Consider the following 20,655-nt stretch of genomic DNA (forward strand, 5'->3'; position numbering starts at 1 on the left):
TCCTCCCCAGACTTCTTTATGGTGCCCCATCCTTAATAATCATTATGCATTATAAAAATCAAAACTTGAACAATACTATAACAAAGTTGGTAAATTTTCAGCAAATAGCCCTTTTAGAACCCACCACTTTATAGCACTAAAAAGCCTAAAGTGGTTAGAACTACCCTATAAACTAACATACACAGCTTCTTACCACATATAAAATTATCCAAAATTCATCTGCCTGTCCAGCACTAAATAACATTCTACACAACTATGTTCTTAGTTGGTTATTACGATCCAAAGGCCGAAAAGTCCTGTCAGTTCACAGACCTAGCAAATCTGCTGGGCACTGTCTGTACTCATGCCATGTTGCTAAGGCCTGGAACTCTTTATCACTATCCATCAGGACAACAGCCTCCCTCCCATCCTTCAGAACCATTCTGAAAGACTTCCTACCCAAAAGTTGGCTTTGTTCTTATTTATCACTAGGATAAACTACATTCCTAAATGTGGACAAATACCTATTTATACCTTACATCTCCTTACAATCCCTTCTTTACTCCCCTACTTCTATCAACCCCCCCCCTCAGCTTTCTCTTTAAATATAACATAAGCCTGTTTTTCTCTCACAATGGATTGCAACTCCTCTTTGGTTTTTACTAACTTACCTTTAACTTATCTATAAACTGCCTAAATTTCTCTAACTATTACATCATTGTCATATAACCTGTATCTATTCTTAACCAATGTTTTCATATTACGTCTAATTTGGTATAATTATTTAAACTGTAGTTGTTTTTTGTATTATTTTTAAAGACTGTAAAATTATTACTCTTAAAATGTTTTGTAATACTTTGGAGCTTTTCTCACCAGGCCTATGCTGAAAATGGGCTTCTACCCAAACGGACTTTCCGATAATCAGATGTCAATAAATAAATAAAATTAAAATATGTAAGATTTGCATTTTTTCCCCAGAAGGGAACTTACCTGCCCAATAATTATAAAAACACTATCTCCCTTGAAAGTCAGAAGAGGACTGCTCTTTGGCAGCAGGAAAGCTCTGAAAGGCTTGGCACCCAGACCTTTGATTTTCTCCTGTTCTGTTTGAACTGTTAATGCTCTATGCATATGAAAGGAGCCCTTAAGCTTTGGAAGCTGGCTGACTGTTATAGCCTAATCAGGATATAACCCATATAATTGAGTTTACTGTAACAGTGATTAAAAAATGATGAGCAACAGGAGATACAGCTTTTCACATAGGTGAATACTGTTGTTCTATACATAATCAGAGATTAGAGCATTTTTTTTCTCTAATTGTATGGTGTGCATGACAGTTAGGGCTCCCAAAAGTGACCCCAACCTAAGCTCTGGTCAATACCTGGTTAAAGTAAATACCTCGATAGTCACCAGTACATGGTGCTACCCGCCTATATTTCAGCCTACTTATATTTTACAGTAACTTATTTATCCCAATTAAATAATTGCTGCAAACTTACTAAAATACCTACCTACCCCTATTAATTAGGTTTAGTGCACAGTCACCCCTATAAGTGTATCATTGGTAACCCCACTCAATAAAGTTAAATGCTTGATTCCACATACCTTTCCTTAGTCCTCCACTGATAGTTTTTTCACTCTCAGGCCTGCAGGGGCAAGCCCGCTCCATTCGCTCTGCTCACTCTGCTTCCCTACCCTGCCCCCAATTCCCTACCACCCCCACTATCGCTAGCTTTATATATCACATGCCACTCCTTCCAACCTCCTCATAGGATCTATGTCCCCCTGAGTTCATCACATCCCACACCCAAAACAACTAAAACCCTCCTACATCTCACATCATGCATAACTCTGCTGTTCGTAACATCCCTAACCTTCTTTAACCTACTTACTCTCTACCACCTCACTTCTCACAACACCACACTACATCAACTAACCCCAACAAAAACTACAGTATATATATATATATATATATATATATATATATATATATATATATATATATATATATACCATAACTCATCACAAAATAGTTACTCTGATATTTCACCTTCACTCTTCGATCACAGAGACGCCACCACTTTCAAGACCAAACTGCATGTTAATATACCTAAAATCAACCAATTATACATCTCATACACATATTCCATACTTAACTACATTTCATACACAATCCAAACCACTATCTTCACATTATTATGCCAAAGTGGAGATATTCATCCAAATTCTGGACCCTCTCCCACCCAACATATTAACAACTCTACATCACTCTCACTGAAAACACCAAAAGACCTTTGCATTGTGACATTAAACATCTGTAGTATCTGCAACAAAGTATCTGACTTCCATGTATGTCTTACACAGTATACATCTGATATAGTTGCTCAAACAGAAACCTGGCTCAAACCCTAGATATCAGACTCAGAAATACTTCCCCCTGGATATCAAATATTACAAAAGATAAACTTCATAAGAAAGGGGGAGGCCTAGCATCAACATACCATAACCACTTAAACATAATACCTCACCCAAAAATAGTTCCCACCTTTAATAATATGGAAATCCTATTAGCATCACTATTTTTCAACAGCCATAAACACATATCTATTGCCATCATCTATATTCCTCCAGGTCTCAATATCCCAACACTAAAATACTTCCTATCGTGGTCTAACCACTACATCTCAAATGAAACCATCATCCTCGGTGACACTAATATAAAATGCCTTAAACTAACACTAAACAACTCCACAAACTCCATCAATCCGTTCAAATTTACACAACTTATACAAACCCCAACACACACAACAAACAATCACCCTGAATCCACCCGAGACTGGATATTAGTATCCCATCCACAATGCTACTCCAATCCCAACACGCTTCCCAAAACCCTAAGTGACCACTTACTAGGCCTGATACACAGACTATCAACCTCCACCCCAAGAATTGATTCATACAAATATGCCAGAAATCTAGCCAATTTTAGGCAGTCTCACTTTTACGACCTATTACAAACACTAAATGGTAACACACTGAAATATCTTCCCTTAGATGAAGCAGTACATTATTTCAATACTGTCTTCCTAGGTACCCTTAACTCCAGTGCCATAAGAAAAAAGAGAGTTAAACATAACCATGCTCCTTGGCTATCTAAGCCAACCAAACAACTACTGATTCATAGAGACTGAGCATGGCACAAACGGAGAAAAGATAAGACCCCACCTAATGAAACTGCCTTCAAAATACTTAGAAACAAAGCAAAACAGGCCATTAATCAGGACAAAAAGACTTACTTCGCTCAACAAATAAACACCCACAGTAATAATCCCAGACTTTTCTGGAAATCTGTCAACTCATTACTAAATCCTGGCAGCACTCAAAACCTATCTCCATTTCCAGACAAAAGTCCAGTTGAAATCACTGAAATATTTAATAAAAACTTTATTGATATTATCCTTACATTAGTAAACGCAGGCAATACCCCAACCTCCATTAACCCATCCACCATACCTCAAGGCAATATCAGCTCCATACCATCCTTTAACTTCCAACCTGTAGCAACCTCTCAAATGCAAACATTACTTAGCAAATTGAAACCAGGCTCCTTATCTGCTGAGAATCTCTCCCCAGAATATCTCAAAATTAGTGCTAAGGCAGTAGGTTTCACAGTAAGTATCCTAATAAACTGCAGAACACACAGTCCCCCAGCTCTGGAAAAAATCAATAATCACCCCACTTCATAAAGGTGGAAATCCTCATGACCTATCTAATTTTAGATCCATTCCTATACGGTCCCATCTATCTAAAATAATGGAAAAATGCATCCACAAAAAAATGGTTGAATATCTAACCAGCAACAACCTACTATCCCCTTCACAACATGATTTTCGACCATCCCACAGTACCATTACTGCCCTAGTCTCCTTCACAAATTTTATCTATAACACCCTAGATAGTAAACTACTTACATCAGTCCTGTTACTAAATCTTTCAAAAGCATTCGCCAGTCTCCCACATCAAACTTATCCAGCAACTGCAATCACTTGTATGCTCTGATGCCACCCTAACCTGGTTCACTAGTTAATTGGAAATCAGACAGCAATCCATAAAATGTCAGAATAACTTCTCTAGCTTTCTCCCAAATAACACAGGAGTGTCCCACAGGTCAGTCTTAAGACCCCTACTATTCAACATTTTTATAAATGACTTACATAAAGTTCCCTCTGACTGTACTACCATACAATATGCAGACAATTCAACCATAATCTGTACCTCCAATAACTTCTCTGACCTCCAAAAGTTAACACAAAAGGCCTTTACATCCATAGAACTCTGGCTAAACCAATCACATCTATTACTTAACCTTAATAAAGCTAAACTACTCATCTTTGCATCTAAACCTGTTCCCACAGACTTTACTATATTCTCCATTAACAAAACCCAGAGTTAGTAAATCAGGCCAAACTGCTAGAAATTACTATTGACAGCAAACCTAGCTTTGATTTGCATATTAATAATGCAATAAAAATACTCACTTCAAATTAGGCAAACTTTACAGAAACAAACAATACTTAGACCAATCCATCTGAATAAAACTTTCAAAATGTCTTCTCCTTCCAACCTTACTATATGGGTTTCCTATCTTCACCAATCTCCACAACTCTTTGTAATACAAACTGCAGTCCTGTTATTATAAGACTGCAAAATTCACATCAGCCCAAGCAAATTACACCCACCATTGCCAGGCCACTAGAGAACTAAACTGGCTAGAACTGGCACATTACCTACATTACACACAACTTACCTTTGCCCATAAACTCATTTATAAACCCAAGTGTTGCCCTTCCCTGAAAAATATCATTGAACCTTACGTCCCATCCAAAAATCTATGCTTTAACAATAAACACCTACTTAAAGTATCAAAACCTAGTAAAAGAGCAGGTAGCTGCGTCTATTCCCATTCCATAACTAAGCTGTGGAACACCCTCCTATCATCAGTTACATAATTAGACAATATAATCTCCTTTAAAAGAAAACTAAAACAACATCTCATTGATAACCCCAGCTGCACATGCAACACATACCCACAGCCTCTTTAATCTAGCAAAACTGTTTCACATAGCAAATATACTTTTGTATATGTCATACTGTTACACCATATGAGTTATCCCTAATCTTTAGTATGCTAGTCCACACATCTATACAACTATCTTAACACATTTTCTCTTCTTTGCCACTTTATACTTTTAATTCTGCCATTAAATACATGCCACCTATAATCTACATATTCCCACCACCTAGCTATAAAATTCTAACTATATTTATCTTACCTTTAAGTTTAACTCTTTAATTCTACCTTCCCACTACACTTACTTTTCCCTTTTCCTACTACCCTCTCCCCCAAAAATTGAGCTGTATTGTTAAATATTTCTAACTGTATAATTTTCGTATATGCTAATGTTCCACTGTTACTGTATTGTGCCTTTTTACAACATATGTGCTGTTTAGATAGTTTTCTGTATTATTTCATTTGCATTATAAGTAATTGTTTCCTTACAAATTCATGTAATGATTTTCAAGTAACTTGTTGCTTTTCTCCCCAGGCCTCCACTGAAAATGGGTCTCAAGCCCAGTGGACTTTCCTGGTCAACGAAATGTCAATAACTAACAATAAATAATAAATAAGATGAATAATTAACTGTAAAAAATCATTATACATTTGCTGGGCAATAGGACTATCATTCCATTTCCAATGAAAAACAGTTTTCATTTTAGATAAGGTATCAGAAAAATATAAGTCTTCTGGACAGGAATTTGAAACCACAGTTCCCTCACAATTAGAATTTTCAGCTTGAGAAGAGAGCTCTGAAGACCAACCTTTTCCCTCCACAGCAGAAACAGAAATCAGTTTCCTGGCAACATCCAGGTAGTCTTCCTGGTCTATAGAAATAGAGACAGGGGAAGCTATAGTTCTTACTTTTTGTTTTCTTTTCCTGTTAAAATCCCTGGAAATAGACAGACCTAATGTAAGCAAACTCTCCTGGGATACGGGCTTCCCATCTGGGCAAGGTAGGATCCCAACCCCAGCCCCTCCCTAGAAGACAGACAAAAGTGATTCTAGTTTGCCCATGGAGGGCAGCCCTCCAACCACAGGGGACACTTTTATCCCCTGGTCCTTAGTGACTGAAGGTGCTACACTATACCTGACGAAACGAAAACAATGAGTGATCCAAGGAATGAAGACCAACCACAGCAAAGTCACCCATCAGTGTCAGAGGCAAAGAAAGAACTGGCCTGACACCTAAAGACTACCTCACAATGTTTTACTTCTTGCAGATACGGGAAGGAAGAACTGAGGAGACCAATAACTGCTCATTAGGTTCAGCTGCAAAGGAAACCTGAAAGACAGACAGCAGAACCTACAACAGTAACTAAATTCAGTGCCAGATAATACAAGTGACTTTGAAGTAAAAAAATAACAAAAAATACAATCTGACAGTCTCCAAAAGCAAGGATTGGTGCAAGGTAAGTGACTACAGTTAAAAAAACAGATTTAAACACAATAAGTTTCCATAAGCATTCACAGTACTCAAATCCTCTGTAACAGAATGGCTGACCAAAAAAATAGCTTCCAAGCATAAATAATACTATTTTCATGGAAAAAAACACCAGTTTTCCTCAGAAAAATAAAATACTAAAAGTATTCCCCAGCAAAGAACTTATCTTCCCAGCCTTGAAGATTTGCTAGCTGACTGACAGTTCCACAAAGCCTGCCAAAGAAGCACACGCCAGTGACAAGAAAGTTCCCTCTGAAACTTATGGTGCTCTGTCTGTCTATCTGTTATATAGAGCTATGACAGGGCATGTGGAGGGTCTCCTCAAGCTTTGAAAAACTGGTTGGTTGATGGGGACAGGACACAAACAGATTAGGCTGCTGCAACAGTGATCTAATGTTCAGCAGAGGCAGTTCAGGGGCTAGGTGTGCTCCTTTTTTATGTGGTACAAGATGTCATGACATGAGCTGGCAGGAAGTGCATGTAACCTCATGTATGAGAGTTCTGAGAAAAATATGCTGAGTTGTACTGGCAGTAAGGAAGGAAGTAAAGAAGTAAGGATAAACCCAGTTATTGACTCAGTGGGGTAAAGTCTCTTAGTTTGATGAATACTGAAAGTAAATGCTTTGAAAGAGTCCTTCTGTACTTGTTCCTATCTCTCATAAAATATTAATGGATTTGGACCAGCATAGTCCAATATCCTTTTTTTATTTTATTTTTTTTATTTTTGAAAGATAGCTCTTGTTTAACTACTATACTGAATTTTATGCCAATCTTATTTCATTAGATCAAAGTTTAGTTTTAGTTGTTATTTTATTGAGGTATTTGACTGATCTAGCAATACTAAATTCATTGGGCAATTTGAAGGTATACTAGTTAGTATCTAGATGGGTAGATAATCGATCTAACAGAGTCATGTTATTATAACCACCTTTTCTCTGAGAAAACTATAAATAAAGGCATTCCATAGGGTTCACTTCTGGTATCATATCATTTTAATAGCATTATGTCTTTCTTCTCAAAAAACGGTATTTTGATATCTAAGTTAACAGACAATACCAACATTTTTTGACTGTTACCAGCTTGTGAGACCAAAGCATGTCATGATTTCCAAGATATTTGGTCACTAAATTATTGCTGGCATGTAATACAAGGAAATGCTTGGTACTACATTATGATACATCAAAGCTAGTCTACCAATATTCCATTAACCAATAACCGATGACGTGGTGTGGTACATTGAAGATTTACCCATGGTTGGTATAGTAAAGCCAACCGTGGATAAATTTCAATATACCACAACCACAGAGTTGGTTATTGCTATTATACAATGACATTATTTAAGAAAAAAAATACTCACTTTTCTTAAATAATGTCTTTGTATAATGGCGCATTACTTTTCTTCCGCAGCTGGTGGTATACTGCTTCCTTGTGTTGATGTACTGCACATGTGTATGGGACTTGCGTTCCCATACATACCCAGTACATCAATGCTTTGAAACAGAAGCTACAGAGAAAAAAAAGTCATTGTTACTCCGTTTTTGTTTTCTTTTTTTTTTTTTAATTAAAAAAAAAAAAAAAACTTTAGGGCAGTTTAGGGGAAGGAGAGACACAGCATGGAAGAAATACAAGGGATATCAGGTACGTGCCTTTAATTTTAAATAACGTACCTGATTTCCCTAGTATTTTGTCCAAGCTGCCTCTCTGGTATGTCTGGAGTCAGGGCTAAAGATTTTATTTTTATTTTTTAAGAAATAAAAATAAAATTTAAACAATATACCAGTGGAAAGAAGTCCAGATGACCGGACCTTTTTTCGTTGGTATATTGTGGGATTTGCAATGGGCACGCTGGTTGGGCTGGCCAATCAGCATGTACGTTTTCGAATATTAATGGACAGTCATTGTATAATCAACAATAAACTATTGCCAGTCTCTGAAGAAATTAAGAACTTATGGATTGTAAATGACTTGTGCTTTTATGCCTGGGACAAATATTAGTTGTATTATAAAGAAATATTACATTTTCAACAGGATACACTTCTCACAATAACATCAATATAATATAAGGTATTGCTTCTGTTGTAAAAGAGCATAATTAGATGGCATATAGCAGGCTCAGTTTATATTTACTGTATTAGCTCTATTAAAAAACAGAAAAGATACAAAGCTCATTTACAACAAGAAATTACCAGGCATGTATCCTAAAACAAGCAACTGGAAAAGCTACAGTTACTTGCTATAAGCTATGGACTGGTAAGGGGGAATCCATTATTGGTATTTAAATGATTTAAAGATGACCTCCTAGAATCATCTATAAGGATTAAATCAGGAACAGCTGTGTGTCTAATCAAAATAATACTTCACTAGAAGTAAGCATATTCGATACCTAATTAAAGAAAACATTTTTTTCTTTATAGTGTATATAGAATTTGGAACTACATGTCTGTGCATATTAGAATAGCAAGTTTAATCATGACACACTGTGCAGTACTAGCATTTATGAACATGGTTACTGGACACAAACTCAAAGACAACTTCTTCAAGGGTTCTGAGTTTGTCTTCCCTCACCTCTCTATACTGTAACACTTAGGTAATTTATAGGATGAAGAAATGCAGTAAAGTACTAGACAGTCTAAAAGTCTAAGCTGAGTGTATAACCCCAAACTTCCAGAATTTAGCTTCGGTTAATTCTTCATTCTTTTTTTTTTTTTTGTTACTGCTTAGGTAGGTGTCTGGCTGACCACAAACACAGAGATGCACATGTATCTGCATCACTGTTGCTCAACACATTGCTGACTGATAAGACTTAACAGGCTTTACATATTTTCTTTCCTTTTTTTCCTTGAGGGTGGACTACAAGTCTTTCGCTACTCCATGTAAGTAGGAGACTTCAACCCTCTACCTCACGCTTACATATGAGATTACTGTTCTTAGTCTCAGTACATCAAGGATGTCAGGTAAACTATGTTAGGGATTCCAATGAAGCCATATACAAGATTGAACAGAGATCAGTTACTGTCTCAAGTAACAGTCATGGTATATTGCTAACTCCCAGTTCAATGTGTTGCACAATGGACACTGCATCTTTTAGCCCTTCCATTAGTCTTTCACTTTATTAGTCTGTCTTGCTCAGTGCATTGAAGGATTAGATTTCCCAATTTATTGGGTAAGTGCAAGCATGTCACCCTCTGTAGAAATTAATAATTAATAAAATAGAACTTACCAGTCTACTGGTAACACTCCCTTATTTTCTAGCAATAGCAAAACCACTGAGGGCTCTGCACCAGTAGAAGCTGCTCCAAAGTTAAAATCCAGCATGACAGGAGTGAACACAGAGGGGCACCGTCTTGTACTGCAAACAGAAAGATGAAAACAGGTTAAGTACAGAGAAAGGAATGCATCATTTCTTTGAATAAGTCTCTTGCTTTGCTGTATTTATTTAGCATTTATTTCTGAGTCAAGTTGGGTCTTTAGGATATACAAAAGGAAATGTATAAATGCACACTATAAACCAAGTAATCAAAATAAATGTAGTTTAATTTCTGTGTTGAAATTTAAAAACTGATCTTTCTGTAAACAAACAAATAAGTAATCTTGACACAAAGGTCTGCAAAGATATGTGCAGTAGAATTTCCTGGTAGGCATGCAGGTGCAACATTTATGGAGAACAAGTACATTTAAGCTACTGTTTTCCAAGCTACAGCAGTTGCAGAGAGCAAGTAAATTTACAGCAACATTTGAAGTGAACTTCACAGTTCTATGTTGTACCATATCTCACTGTTACTAACATGGTTCAGAATAAATACTGGAAATACTGTACTGATGTTTTTTCTAGTGACAGCTTTATGCAAACTTGTTTTTTGTAGCATACTGGCACTAAAGCTTAAACATGACATTCATTTTATGTGCTATATAAGAAAGCATAAGCTGAAACTTAAATATGATGCTACTGCACACAATAACTTTAGTCATAATGTCTCTGCTTAACTATATATGTGTTATTGATTAGCTACAGACTTCATTTGCAATTGCTGTAATCAATTAATATTTTCATTTTATCCCATTCCAATCAGCATTGAGTTACAAATTGTAAGAAATAAAATTCACCCTGTTAAACAAGTGTATCTACTATCACAGAGACATGTTTATTTCTATATTAGCAGCCTCTCTGCCATACAACCACTTCCACACATATCTGTGCATCCATCCATCCACAACCTCTTTTTCCCATTTTGCACATGGGGTTGGGGTGTCACTTCAACAGTGACAATCATCTAGAGCCAAGGTTTACACTGCAGGGTGGCTAGCCCTGCCACAATAATTCTTCCACACCATACACTCACACTTACGGCCAATTTAGAGTGTCCAATCCACCTACTGCATGTCTTTGGAATGTGGGAGGAAACCGGAGTACCTGGAGGAAATCCATATGAACACAGGGAGGACATGCAAATTCTACACAGAAGGCATCCCAGCTGAGAAATGAACCAGAGAACCTCTTGCTGTGAGGTGACAATACTATATGTTGCTCCATAGTGCTACCCCCACACATCTCTATGTATGTTATTAGGAAGTATATTTGTTAGGTGGCACACTGGTTAGCAATGCTGATTTACAGATCTGGAGTTTGAGCTTGACCTCAGATTATCGTCTGTGTGGAATTTACATTTTTCTTATTTGTATCTGCATTAGTTTCCTCAGTGTACACCTGCTTCCTCTCTATCTACCAAAGACTTAATTAATTCAAAGGCTACTGTAAGGCATCAGTATGTAAATGCCTTACCCTTACCTCTGTGACCTGGTTCACAGCTGAATAGAATCCACAAGGAACAGTTCACTTGCCCAGTTAACAAATGACAAAATTAATAAAAATAATAATAATAAAAAATGCTAGCTAAAGAAATAAGTTTATTTTTGTGTGTGGGTGGTATTGGTAGTATTGAAGAGTAGCATGAACAAATAAAGCACAGTTAGGGTACATTACTTAAACAGTAGCTTCTCAGATCTATATTAGGTGTTTGCCACAGTATACCTTACGCATACACATGTATGTTGTCTTGCCAATCAACTCATAAGGCCAGAATTCAAAGCTGTCATCCTTCTGAAAAATAGCATGGCCCCAATGGCATTCTGAATCAGAATTCCTGGATTCAGTCCATTTTGCTGTAAAGAACACAAAACTACCCACTAATTCTAATAAATATAATACTAAATGTAATAAATTACAAGAAAAATGACCAGTAAAAAACTAAAGATCAGGTGAGTAAACACACACAAATATGACTATATCTATTCTCATCAGGAGATAAAAATAAAAAATAAAATAAAATAAAACTGCATAAATGTATTTCCATACAACATGTGAATTATACCAATATCAAAAGAGGATGAGAAAGATGGTGCCAACATAATGGGAAAGGATCGATATGAGTTGTGTAAAGTAAAAATGAGTTACATATTCATCACAATAGTGAGAGTGAATCATTTCAACATTTATTTATTTTAATTATTTATTTCGCTAATTTCTAATTTGTTGACCCAGAGAGTTCATCTGGGCTTTTGCCCCCTTTTCTGTGGAGTCCCGGTAAGAAAAACTCTATAGGAATTATTTAACAAACAACATGTTTACAACACTCTAGAAGAGTGTGGTAATTTAGATGATGGATAACAAGTTAAACAGAACTGAACTTACAATATATATATATGTTATTGTTGTTGTTTGTCTTTCGGCTTTTCCTGGTTAGGGGTCGCCACAGCGGAACTCCAGTCTGCTAATGATTGGCAGAAGACTTTCACAAACGCCGAGGTGCCAGCTCAACGTTCAACCTTCAACAAAGGCACGCCCATTTACGCATGTCTTTCGAACGCCCACCCAACCATGGGGAGGACATGCAGACTCCACACAGAAGGCATTCCCCGCACTCCAGCCGAGAATCGAATGGGAGAACTTCTTGCTGTGAGGCAACAACAAATATATATATATATATATATATATATATATATATATATAGAGAGAGAGAGAGAGAGATACAGATTTCAATGTATGCATGGACATATAAGAGCATATTTGCCCATGTGCCACCAAAGGCTTAGTATGTACAGGGTTGTATGAGAACAGAGAGTATTTAGTAGATTAGCACAGAATAATTGGTGAGAAGAGTATGGGATTAGGTAACTGAACTGAGGAAAAGAACATAAGGTTTAAAAGATAGCTGGAACTATGGATAATGATGACAATACTGAGTTGGGAGAAGAGCGCTACTTAAAAGAGGAAAGGGATGTAGAACAGAAGTGTGATGTTAATTGAGCAGCATACCTTTTAATAATTTCCAATTAAGCATGGACAATAGTCTAAACATATGGGTGTCTTACCTATAGTTTCTTTGTTAATGCAGATTTCCTAGAACTATTCATGGATCAGTATCAGATGCATGCTAGGTGCCACCCATATTGGTTTCGTACATACATATTAAAATGCGATACTGTTTAGCCATCTGCAGATCTTCTAAGAAAGGACTTGACCTTCAACTGAAAAGGAGAAGCTTTCCACTGTAACATCCAATAAATGTGAAGAATGCTATTCTGGACTGTAAACTTTGTGGAAAAGTAACCTATAACAAACACATGTCCAAATTCCATGCAACCCAGCCAAAACTGTGTAGGGGGATGAAGGGAGGATATTTAAAACAATGAAATATTGCTTTCCGAGATACTCTGCTAATGTGATTATTTCAATCTGTATTATCTTACTCTTGAGAGAAAGTAATTCATCAGTTAGCCTAAGCATATAGGTAGAAACTCAAGTAGTACCCTCAGAGATCCAAGGTAGTAGGGGAATGTTATAGTATAGCACATTGGACATCCCCAGAATATCTTGCCCAGCTCTGTGAACAGGTGCTCAAGTTAAAGTGTCTGATAAATCTGGATATGCTTTGCCAAGTGGCAGCCTTAAATATATGCTTTACAAATACAACTTTAAAACAAGCCTGAAAAGCAACGTCTGACCTGATGAAGTGATGTCTGACTAGCTCCATTAAAAATATGCCACAGTAATTCTAATGAAGATACAATTACTTATGCATTTGGATAGGGCTTCTTTCAAGGTGGCTTATTCTGCCTTCAGCAAAAAAAAAAAAGGAACTGATCTGTGTTATTATCAGAAATATTTTTTTTTCACTTAGTAGCGTCTTCTGTGTGGTGACATGTGTGAATGGGCATTCCTTCATTGAAGGTTGTGCGTCAGCCCTGGCAAGTTAGCACATAAAAATCTACTGCCAATCATTAGCGGACCGGAGTTCCGCTGTGGCGACCCCTAACTGGGAAAAGCTGAAAGACACAACAGCAACAACAACTTGAGATGGCTGTGCATTTCTTATCAGTGCAGGAGTTGCTCCCCATTTATCATGTTTTGCACATTAGACAGGGAATAAATCAAAGCCCTCTCTAAAATCACTTTGAGAGCAAATTGTCTTCAATGAGACCCTGTTTCTGTAGAAAACCAGGTAAGGCTACATACAAACAAAGAGCTGTAATTTCAACATTCTGTTGGGAGATACAGCAATTAGAAACAGTCTTCAAGAAGAGATATTTAATGTGAGTAGGGTGTATGGAGTCAGTGAACTGTATGTTTTATTTTTTTATATTATTTTTATGACCATGCTAGTCCCACTAGACTAGCAATCTCTTTTCAGGGGAGACCCAAGGTGATATTTATACTACTAAGGGAAATTTGTCCAGGGTACCAGGGAACTTCCCGTACTGTTTTGATAGGTGCTATGAGATCTTTTATATCCACCTGAGCTACCACCAACTCAGGCAAATGAGGCCTCAGCTTAACATCTCATCCAAAAGACAAGTTAACTTGTCCAACACAAAGATAATATAATTTACCAGTACTACACTCCTGCTTGGGAAACTCAAATACAAAATACCCCTAAGTAAAGGTTGTATCAGTGCCATGGAAGCTCATGTGATAATTCTGACTTATGCTGGTAGAATTTTTTATTTATTTATTGATTTATTTATTTATTTTATTGAAGGTACTTAGGTAAACCAATGTCCATTTTTGTAACTATGACTTTATTACTTATGAGTGAATAAGAAAGAGAGAGAGAGAGACATAATCACAGTGGTTTGAAGAAGAGTACATGTAAGAGACAGTGTAATGTGTGTACAAAAAATATAACGCCTACTTACATATTACAAACAACTGACTTAATATAATCACAAATTCTGTATGCAGTTTGACCAAAAGAACTAAATGGGCCCTTGCATTTTCAGTATGTTTAATTCATATGGGGAATGCTGATGTTCCAAAGGCAGAGATAATTGTTGGCTGTCTATAAGGAAAATTTGTACTACTTGCTCATGAATGACCTGACTTCTTGTCCCCTTAATTTTATATCCTTAAATATTTAGAAAATGCAGTTGTGCTTGTTTTCAATGGCAAATTATCTAGGCTATCAAGCTGGGAGACAAGAGATTTGGGTGCAGGATTCTCTCCTGCTGTTGGTACAGAAAGACAGGATTTTCAAGGGGGTTTGCATAAACTCATCTATAACAAGAACAGCTTCTGTGGTCTTTTTTGCTAGTTTGGTTATATGAAAGTTAAAAGTACTTCATCGTGTTTGGTCTTCAACTAGCCATCCAGAGGTGTGAATACTAGCTCTAGATGATTGTCGCTGTTGATGTGACAACCTGTCTCCATGTGCAAAGTGTGAAAAGGGGTTGTAGATGGAGGTTTGGTCTTTCCCCTTCTGAGTCAAATGAGTACAAAGAAAAGCATGCAGAAGACCCTTGTACCACTGAAAGGAGAAGGAATCTATTTTCCATGATGTCTGACCTGGGAACCTTGAACAATACTTTGTGATAACTGCATCATCATCAGGCCCTTTTTTTCCCATTTTTCTACATGGGGTCCAGGGTATTGTGTTAACTGTCACCAACTCTCTCAATTCAGTGCCACACTCCTGCCTTCGTCAACACTCATGCCTGACTGTCGCAGATCTTCTTTCACACAATCCATCCACCTCTTTGCTGGATGTCCTCACTTCCTCTTACCTTCTTCCTGTCTGTCCCAAATCTTCCTCACTAGATTGTCTTCTGCTTTTCTACACATGCCCAAACCACCATAATCTGTTCTCTTTGATCTTTTCTGGAATTGGAGCTACTCTGGCTTCTGCTCTTATGTCCTCATTTCTTCGCCTGTCCCACAGTGCGCATCCTATCACCTTTCTTAGGTACTTCATTTCCATCATCTCTAGTTTCTTAAACTGTTCTACCTTTACTGCCCAGGTTTCTGTACCATACAGTAGTACTGGTCGAACCACTGTTGTGTACACCTCACTTTTCAGCTTCTTTGGCATTCTTCTGTCATAGACTACAACTGATTCTCTATGCCAGTTGGCTGCAGCCCCTCTGATTCTAGCTTTGACCTCTTTATTCAGACTACCTCAACTACTCCTCCCAGATACTTGAAGCCATTTACCTGTTCCACTATCTTTCCTTCTGTCTCTATTCTCAGCTTCTTCTGATTTCCCTAATTTGCTGCCATTACCACTATCTTATCTGTGCTTAGTTTCATCTCATGTGCCTTCAGATTCGCATTCCATTCTCCTATCCTTTGCTGAAGTTCTAGCTCAGAGTCTGCTTGTACTGCCACATCGTCTGCATACAGCAGCTTTGTTGATCTGTCCCCTCCAACGTGTTTGCTAATGTAGTCCATCACCAGTATGAACAGCAGTAGACTCAGAGCTGAACCCTGATGTACACCCAACCCACTGGGAACCTCTCTGTGAGGCTGAACACCATCCATACTGGAGTTATTGGGTCCTTGTACATAGCCTGCACTAATTCTACCAATGTTTCTGGGACTTCACACCACCACAGTACTGCCAAGATCAGCTTTCTTGGGACCTTGTCATATGCTTTCTCCAAGTCTAGGAAAGCCCAGTTGGACTCTATCCTCATCTCTATCTTCTTCTCAAGTATCTGTCTCAATACAAACATTGGGTCAGTTGTGCTGCATCCTGATCTGAATCCAAACTGCTCATCTCCCATTTTATATTCTACTCTCTGCGTATCCATTTATCAGTCACCCTCTCCAGAACTTTCATGCAATGTGATAGGAGTTTAATGCCTCTGCACTGCCCACAGTTGTGGATGCCCCCTTTGTTCTTGTGCACTGGCATGAGTATGCTTATTCTCCAGTCATCTGGGATATGCCTTTCTCTCCACACTGCTATTAGTACCCTCAGGAGCCATTTCTCCCCTATCTCACCCAGCATCTTTATCATATCTGCTGTGACCTCATCTGAGCCTGCTGCTTTCCCTGACTTCATCTTCCTTAGTGCTGTTCTTACTTCTTCTAGGGTGGGCTCCTCTTCTTTTCTCATCATAGGCTGTTTCTGGGGCAGTACAGCTTCTGTGTGGGGGGGTTTCTTTAAAAGAAGCTGCTGCAAATACTTCTTCCATCTGCCTTTGATGTCCTCTGGGCTGGTGAGCAGGTTGTTGCTGGCATCCCTTATGAAGGGTGTCTAACTATCTTCTTTATCTTTCTGTCTTTGCCTTGCAACCCGATATAGTTTCTTTGTGCCCCTTACTGAGTCACTTTCCAGAAGTTGGTACAGTGCCTCTGATGCCCTATTGTTTGCTAATGCTACTTCTGTCTTAGCTTCTTTGTTAGCCAACCAGTAGTCCTTCCTAGCCTGGTCAGTCTTTTCTGTCTCTCACTTCTTCCTGCACTGCTTTTTTCTTTTGATGACTTCCTGGACTTCTACATTCCACCACCAGCTTTCCTTATGTACCTTAATTTTATACTTGGCTCGGCCACATATCTGTTCTGTAGTCCTAACATATGCTGTTTTTAGGCGCTGCCATTCTTCTTCAACTCCACCTATTTCCTCCAATTCTTGGGGTATTAGATCCCTAAGTAATTCCTTGAACTGTTGTACTTTCTCTCCAGCCTGGTCTCTGTTGACCTTAGGGCCTTCTCTGACCACTGCTTGCAGCTGATTGTGGCAACTAGTGGTTTATGCTGTGAGCTGACTGTTTCACCGGGGATGACTTTGCAATCATGGATTCTGCCCCAGTGCCATTTCCTTACTAGGAGAAAGTCTAACTGAGTTGCATGTTAACTACTTTTGTATGTGATCTTGTGACTGTTTCTCTTTCTGAACCATGTGTTGGCTACTATCAAGCCATCTGCCAGACAGAAATCTACAATGGCTTCTCCTTCTTTATTCCTGTTGTCCCACTCATGTGGACCCAGGCAGTCCTCATATCCTGTTCTGTCTGTCCCGATATGTGCATTCAAGTTACCCATTGTCAACACCAATTCATGTTGTCCTGCTTTATCTAGTAGGTCCTGCAACTGCTGTCTGAATGCACTCTTTTCCTCACTATCACAACCCTGCTGTGAGGCATAGGCTGAGATTATGAATACTACCCTATCATTACACTGGAGTCTGATTGCCATGAGTCTGTCATTAATTCTGATGATATCCCTTAATGCCTTCTGAAGCCTCTCTCTCACCACAGTTCCTACACCATTTCTAACCTGCCCTCCACCTGAGTAGTAGACTCTGGATCCCAAGCCAAGTGGCTTTGCTGTACTGCCCTTCCATCTCATCTCCTGGATACATAGGATGTCCAGCCTCCTCTGTATCATCATGTCATCCACTTCCAAACTGCATCCTGTCAGTGAACCTACATTAAACGTAGCAATTCTCAGTTCATGTTTGGCAGGTTGGTTTTACATCCATCTTTCACTTAACAGAGCTATCCCAGGTAACCCAGGCTGGGCAACTAGACACCAGCCAGCCAGTAGCTTATTGACCCAGGGCTGCTGGGCTTTATGGTGGGCACACACTGGCCAGTAGGGGCACATATACCCCTCCTACCGTTAACAAGGGTCCCTGGTGTGGGTCAGAGTAGGCCGGGTCCTCAACTCACTTATCACTGGTAACTACTCATGCCCATTTTTTGGTGACATTACTCAACATGACCAAATCAACTAGAGCCATATTTTACACTGTTGAGTGGCTAGACTTGCCACAGTGCACAGTCTGTGATCCTTGTTTTCCTATCTTGAGGATACTGCGCACCACAGTAGATGCCCAAAGCGGTTGGTCTGTACAACTCTTCCCCCTATAGGGCACCATGTAGAGTCTGTGCTGCTGCCCACATCTCCATTCATTGGTGAGTTTGAGATGGAAACACTCAGCATGTTTTTTGGACATGGGAGAAACCCCACAGAGACACAGGGAGAACATGCAAACTCCAAACAGGCATTGGCCGGAGGTCAGGATCGTACCTTGTACCTTGTGTATAGGAGGAGAAGACCTTAACCACTAAGCTATCTGCATTCACTTTTTAAGTATGCCCTCCTGACCTCACAGAAATGCTAGCATTTATGTAAAATTATTGTTGAAATATTTGATTTTTTTCCCTTGAATGGTTATTCAATTGATTTGACAAATGTGTCTAAGATTCTACAAAATAGGGAATTGTCCATGGCCAACTAGTAATCAAACAACCAATCAATCAATCAATAAATACAATTACCCTGGGAACTAAACATGTCCTCCCATGGGTAACTCTTATTTCAGGATTGTGGCTGTGAATACCCCACTGTTATGTTCCATTCATTGGTGAGTTTGAGATGGAAACACTCAGCATGTTTTTCAGACATGGGAGAAACTCCACAGAGACACAGGGAGAACATGCAAACTCCAAACAGGCATTGGCCGGAGGTCAGGATCGAACCTTGTACCATGTGTATAGGAGGCGAAGACCTTAACCACTAAGCTATCTGCATTCACTTTTTAAGTATGCCCTCCTGACCTCACAGAAATGCTAGCATTTATGTAAAATTATTGTTGAAATATTTGATTTTTTTTCCCTTGAATGGTTATTCAATTGATTTGGCAAATGTGTCTAAGATTCTACAAAATAGGGAATTGTCCATGGCCAACTAGTAATCAAACAACCAATCAGTCAATAAATAAATACAATTACCCTGGGAACTAAACATGTCCTCCCATGGGTACCTCTTATTTCAAGATTGTGGCTGTGAATGCCCCACTGTTATGTTCTCACTCCTACATCTCTTGTTTAGTATGTCTGTTACCCCATTTAAATGTTATGAAGATAAGTTGTTTATACGTACAGTTAAGTGAGGTATCATCTAGTCATTATATTTGGATATCTTACCCTCCTCAGTACCTTTTGTCAATGCAATTACCCTTTCAGCACCTACATATGAGCACTAGATCATTCTAATTCATGTCAGCTGCCATGTGCCCCTTACCCTACATTCAAGTTTGACACTTAGTTGAGTCGTCTTCTGTTTGCAAACCTGAATAGCATTTAGATGAAAACATGCAGTCCAAACAGCATTTGCATGTATTATTTAAATATGCTCTTTGGTTCATAGGTTCATAGGTTCATAAGTGTATACTAAGTTAATGGCCCTGGAGCCTTTGCAAGCCTAGCCCAAAAAAATTGCCCAGGCACCGTGCCATCCAATGTTAGTTCACAGTGCCCCTATCCAGTATGGCAACTGGAGTGATCCCTGGGGTGAACTTTCTATTACCCAGCCACTCGTCAAGATTTCTCTTGAAGAAGGCCAGCGAGGTGCTCTGCTTGACATGAATGGGAAGCATACTCCAGAGAAAGGACAGTGTTTGGGAGATGAACCTGTCCCTCCAGCATGTTCTGTTAATTGTGGTAATGAGGTTGTGATTACTGGAGTGTGTGGTGTGGGGGGATTGGGATTTCTTTAGGTGTAGCATTTCAAGTAGGGCTGGGTCAGAAATGGCTTTGTAAGTCAAGCAGAGATCTCCTCGAAGTAGATGATAAGAGACTGAGAACAGCTGAAGTTTCTTGAATCTGTCCATATAGGACATGTGTTTAAGGTCTAGGAGCCTTTTTGTGAGGTACATTTGTGGCCTCTCCAGCTGTTGTAGGTGTCTGGTCAGGTACATGCCAAACTGGGCATTATATTCGATAATTGGTCTAATGAGGGATGAGTAGAGAGGGATGATGACCTCTTTCTTCCTGGATGTGAAACCTTTAGTTATAAGATGTGCCACCTAGAAGGACTTTCTGACCACAGTGG

The 20,655-nt window shown here is 38.7% G+C and overlaps 1 protein-coding gene across 1 annotated transcript in view; it reads right to left on the minus strand.

Moving 5' to 3' along the window:
- Positions 1 to 20,655, minus strand: part of CFAP65 (cilia and flagella associated protein 65) — a 2,328,717-nt gene that overhangs the window by 765,277 nt on the left and 1,542,785 nt on the right. The window contains exon 19 of the mRNA XM_044075222.1: positions 9,760 to 9,888. Coding sequence (XP_043931157.1) covers positions 9,760 to 9,888 — 129 coding nt within the window. The remainder of the gene's footprint in view (positions 1 to 9,759; positions 9,889 to 20,655) is intronic.

The sequence above is a fragment of the Protopterus annectens genome, chromosome 6.part0, assembly GCF_019279795.1.
Source record: "Protopterus annectens isolate FY-2018-M chromosome 6.part0, PAN1.0, whole genome shotgun sequence".
NCBI lineage: Eukaryota > Metazoa > Chordata > Ceratodontiformes > Protopteridae > Protopterus > Protopterus annectens.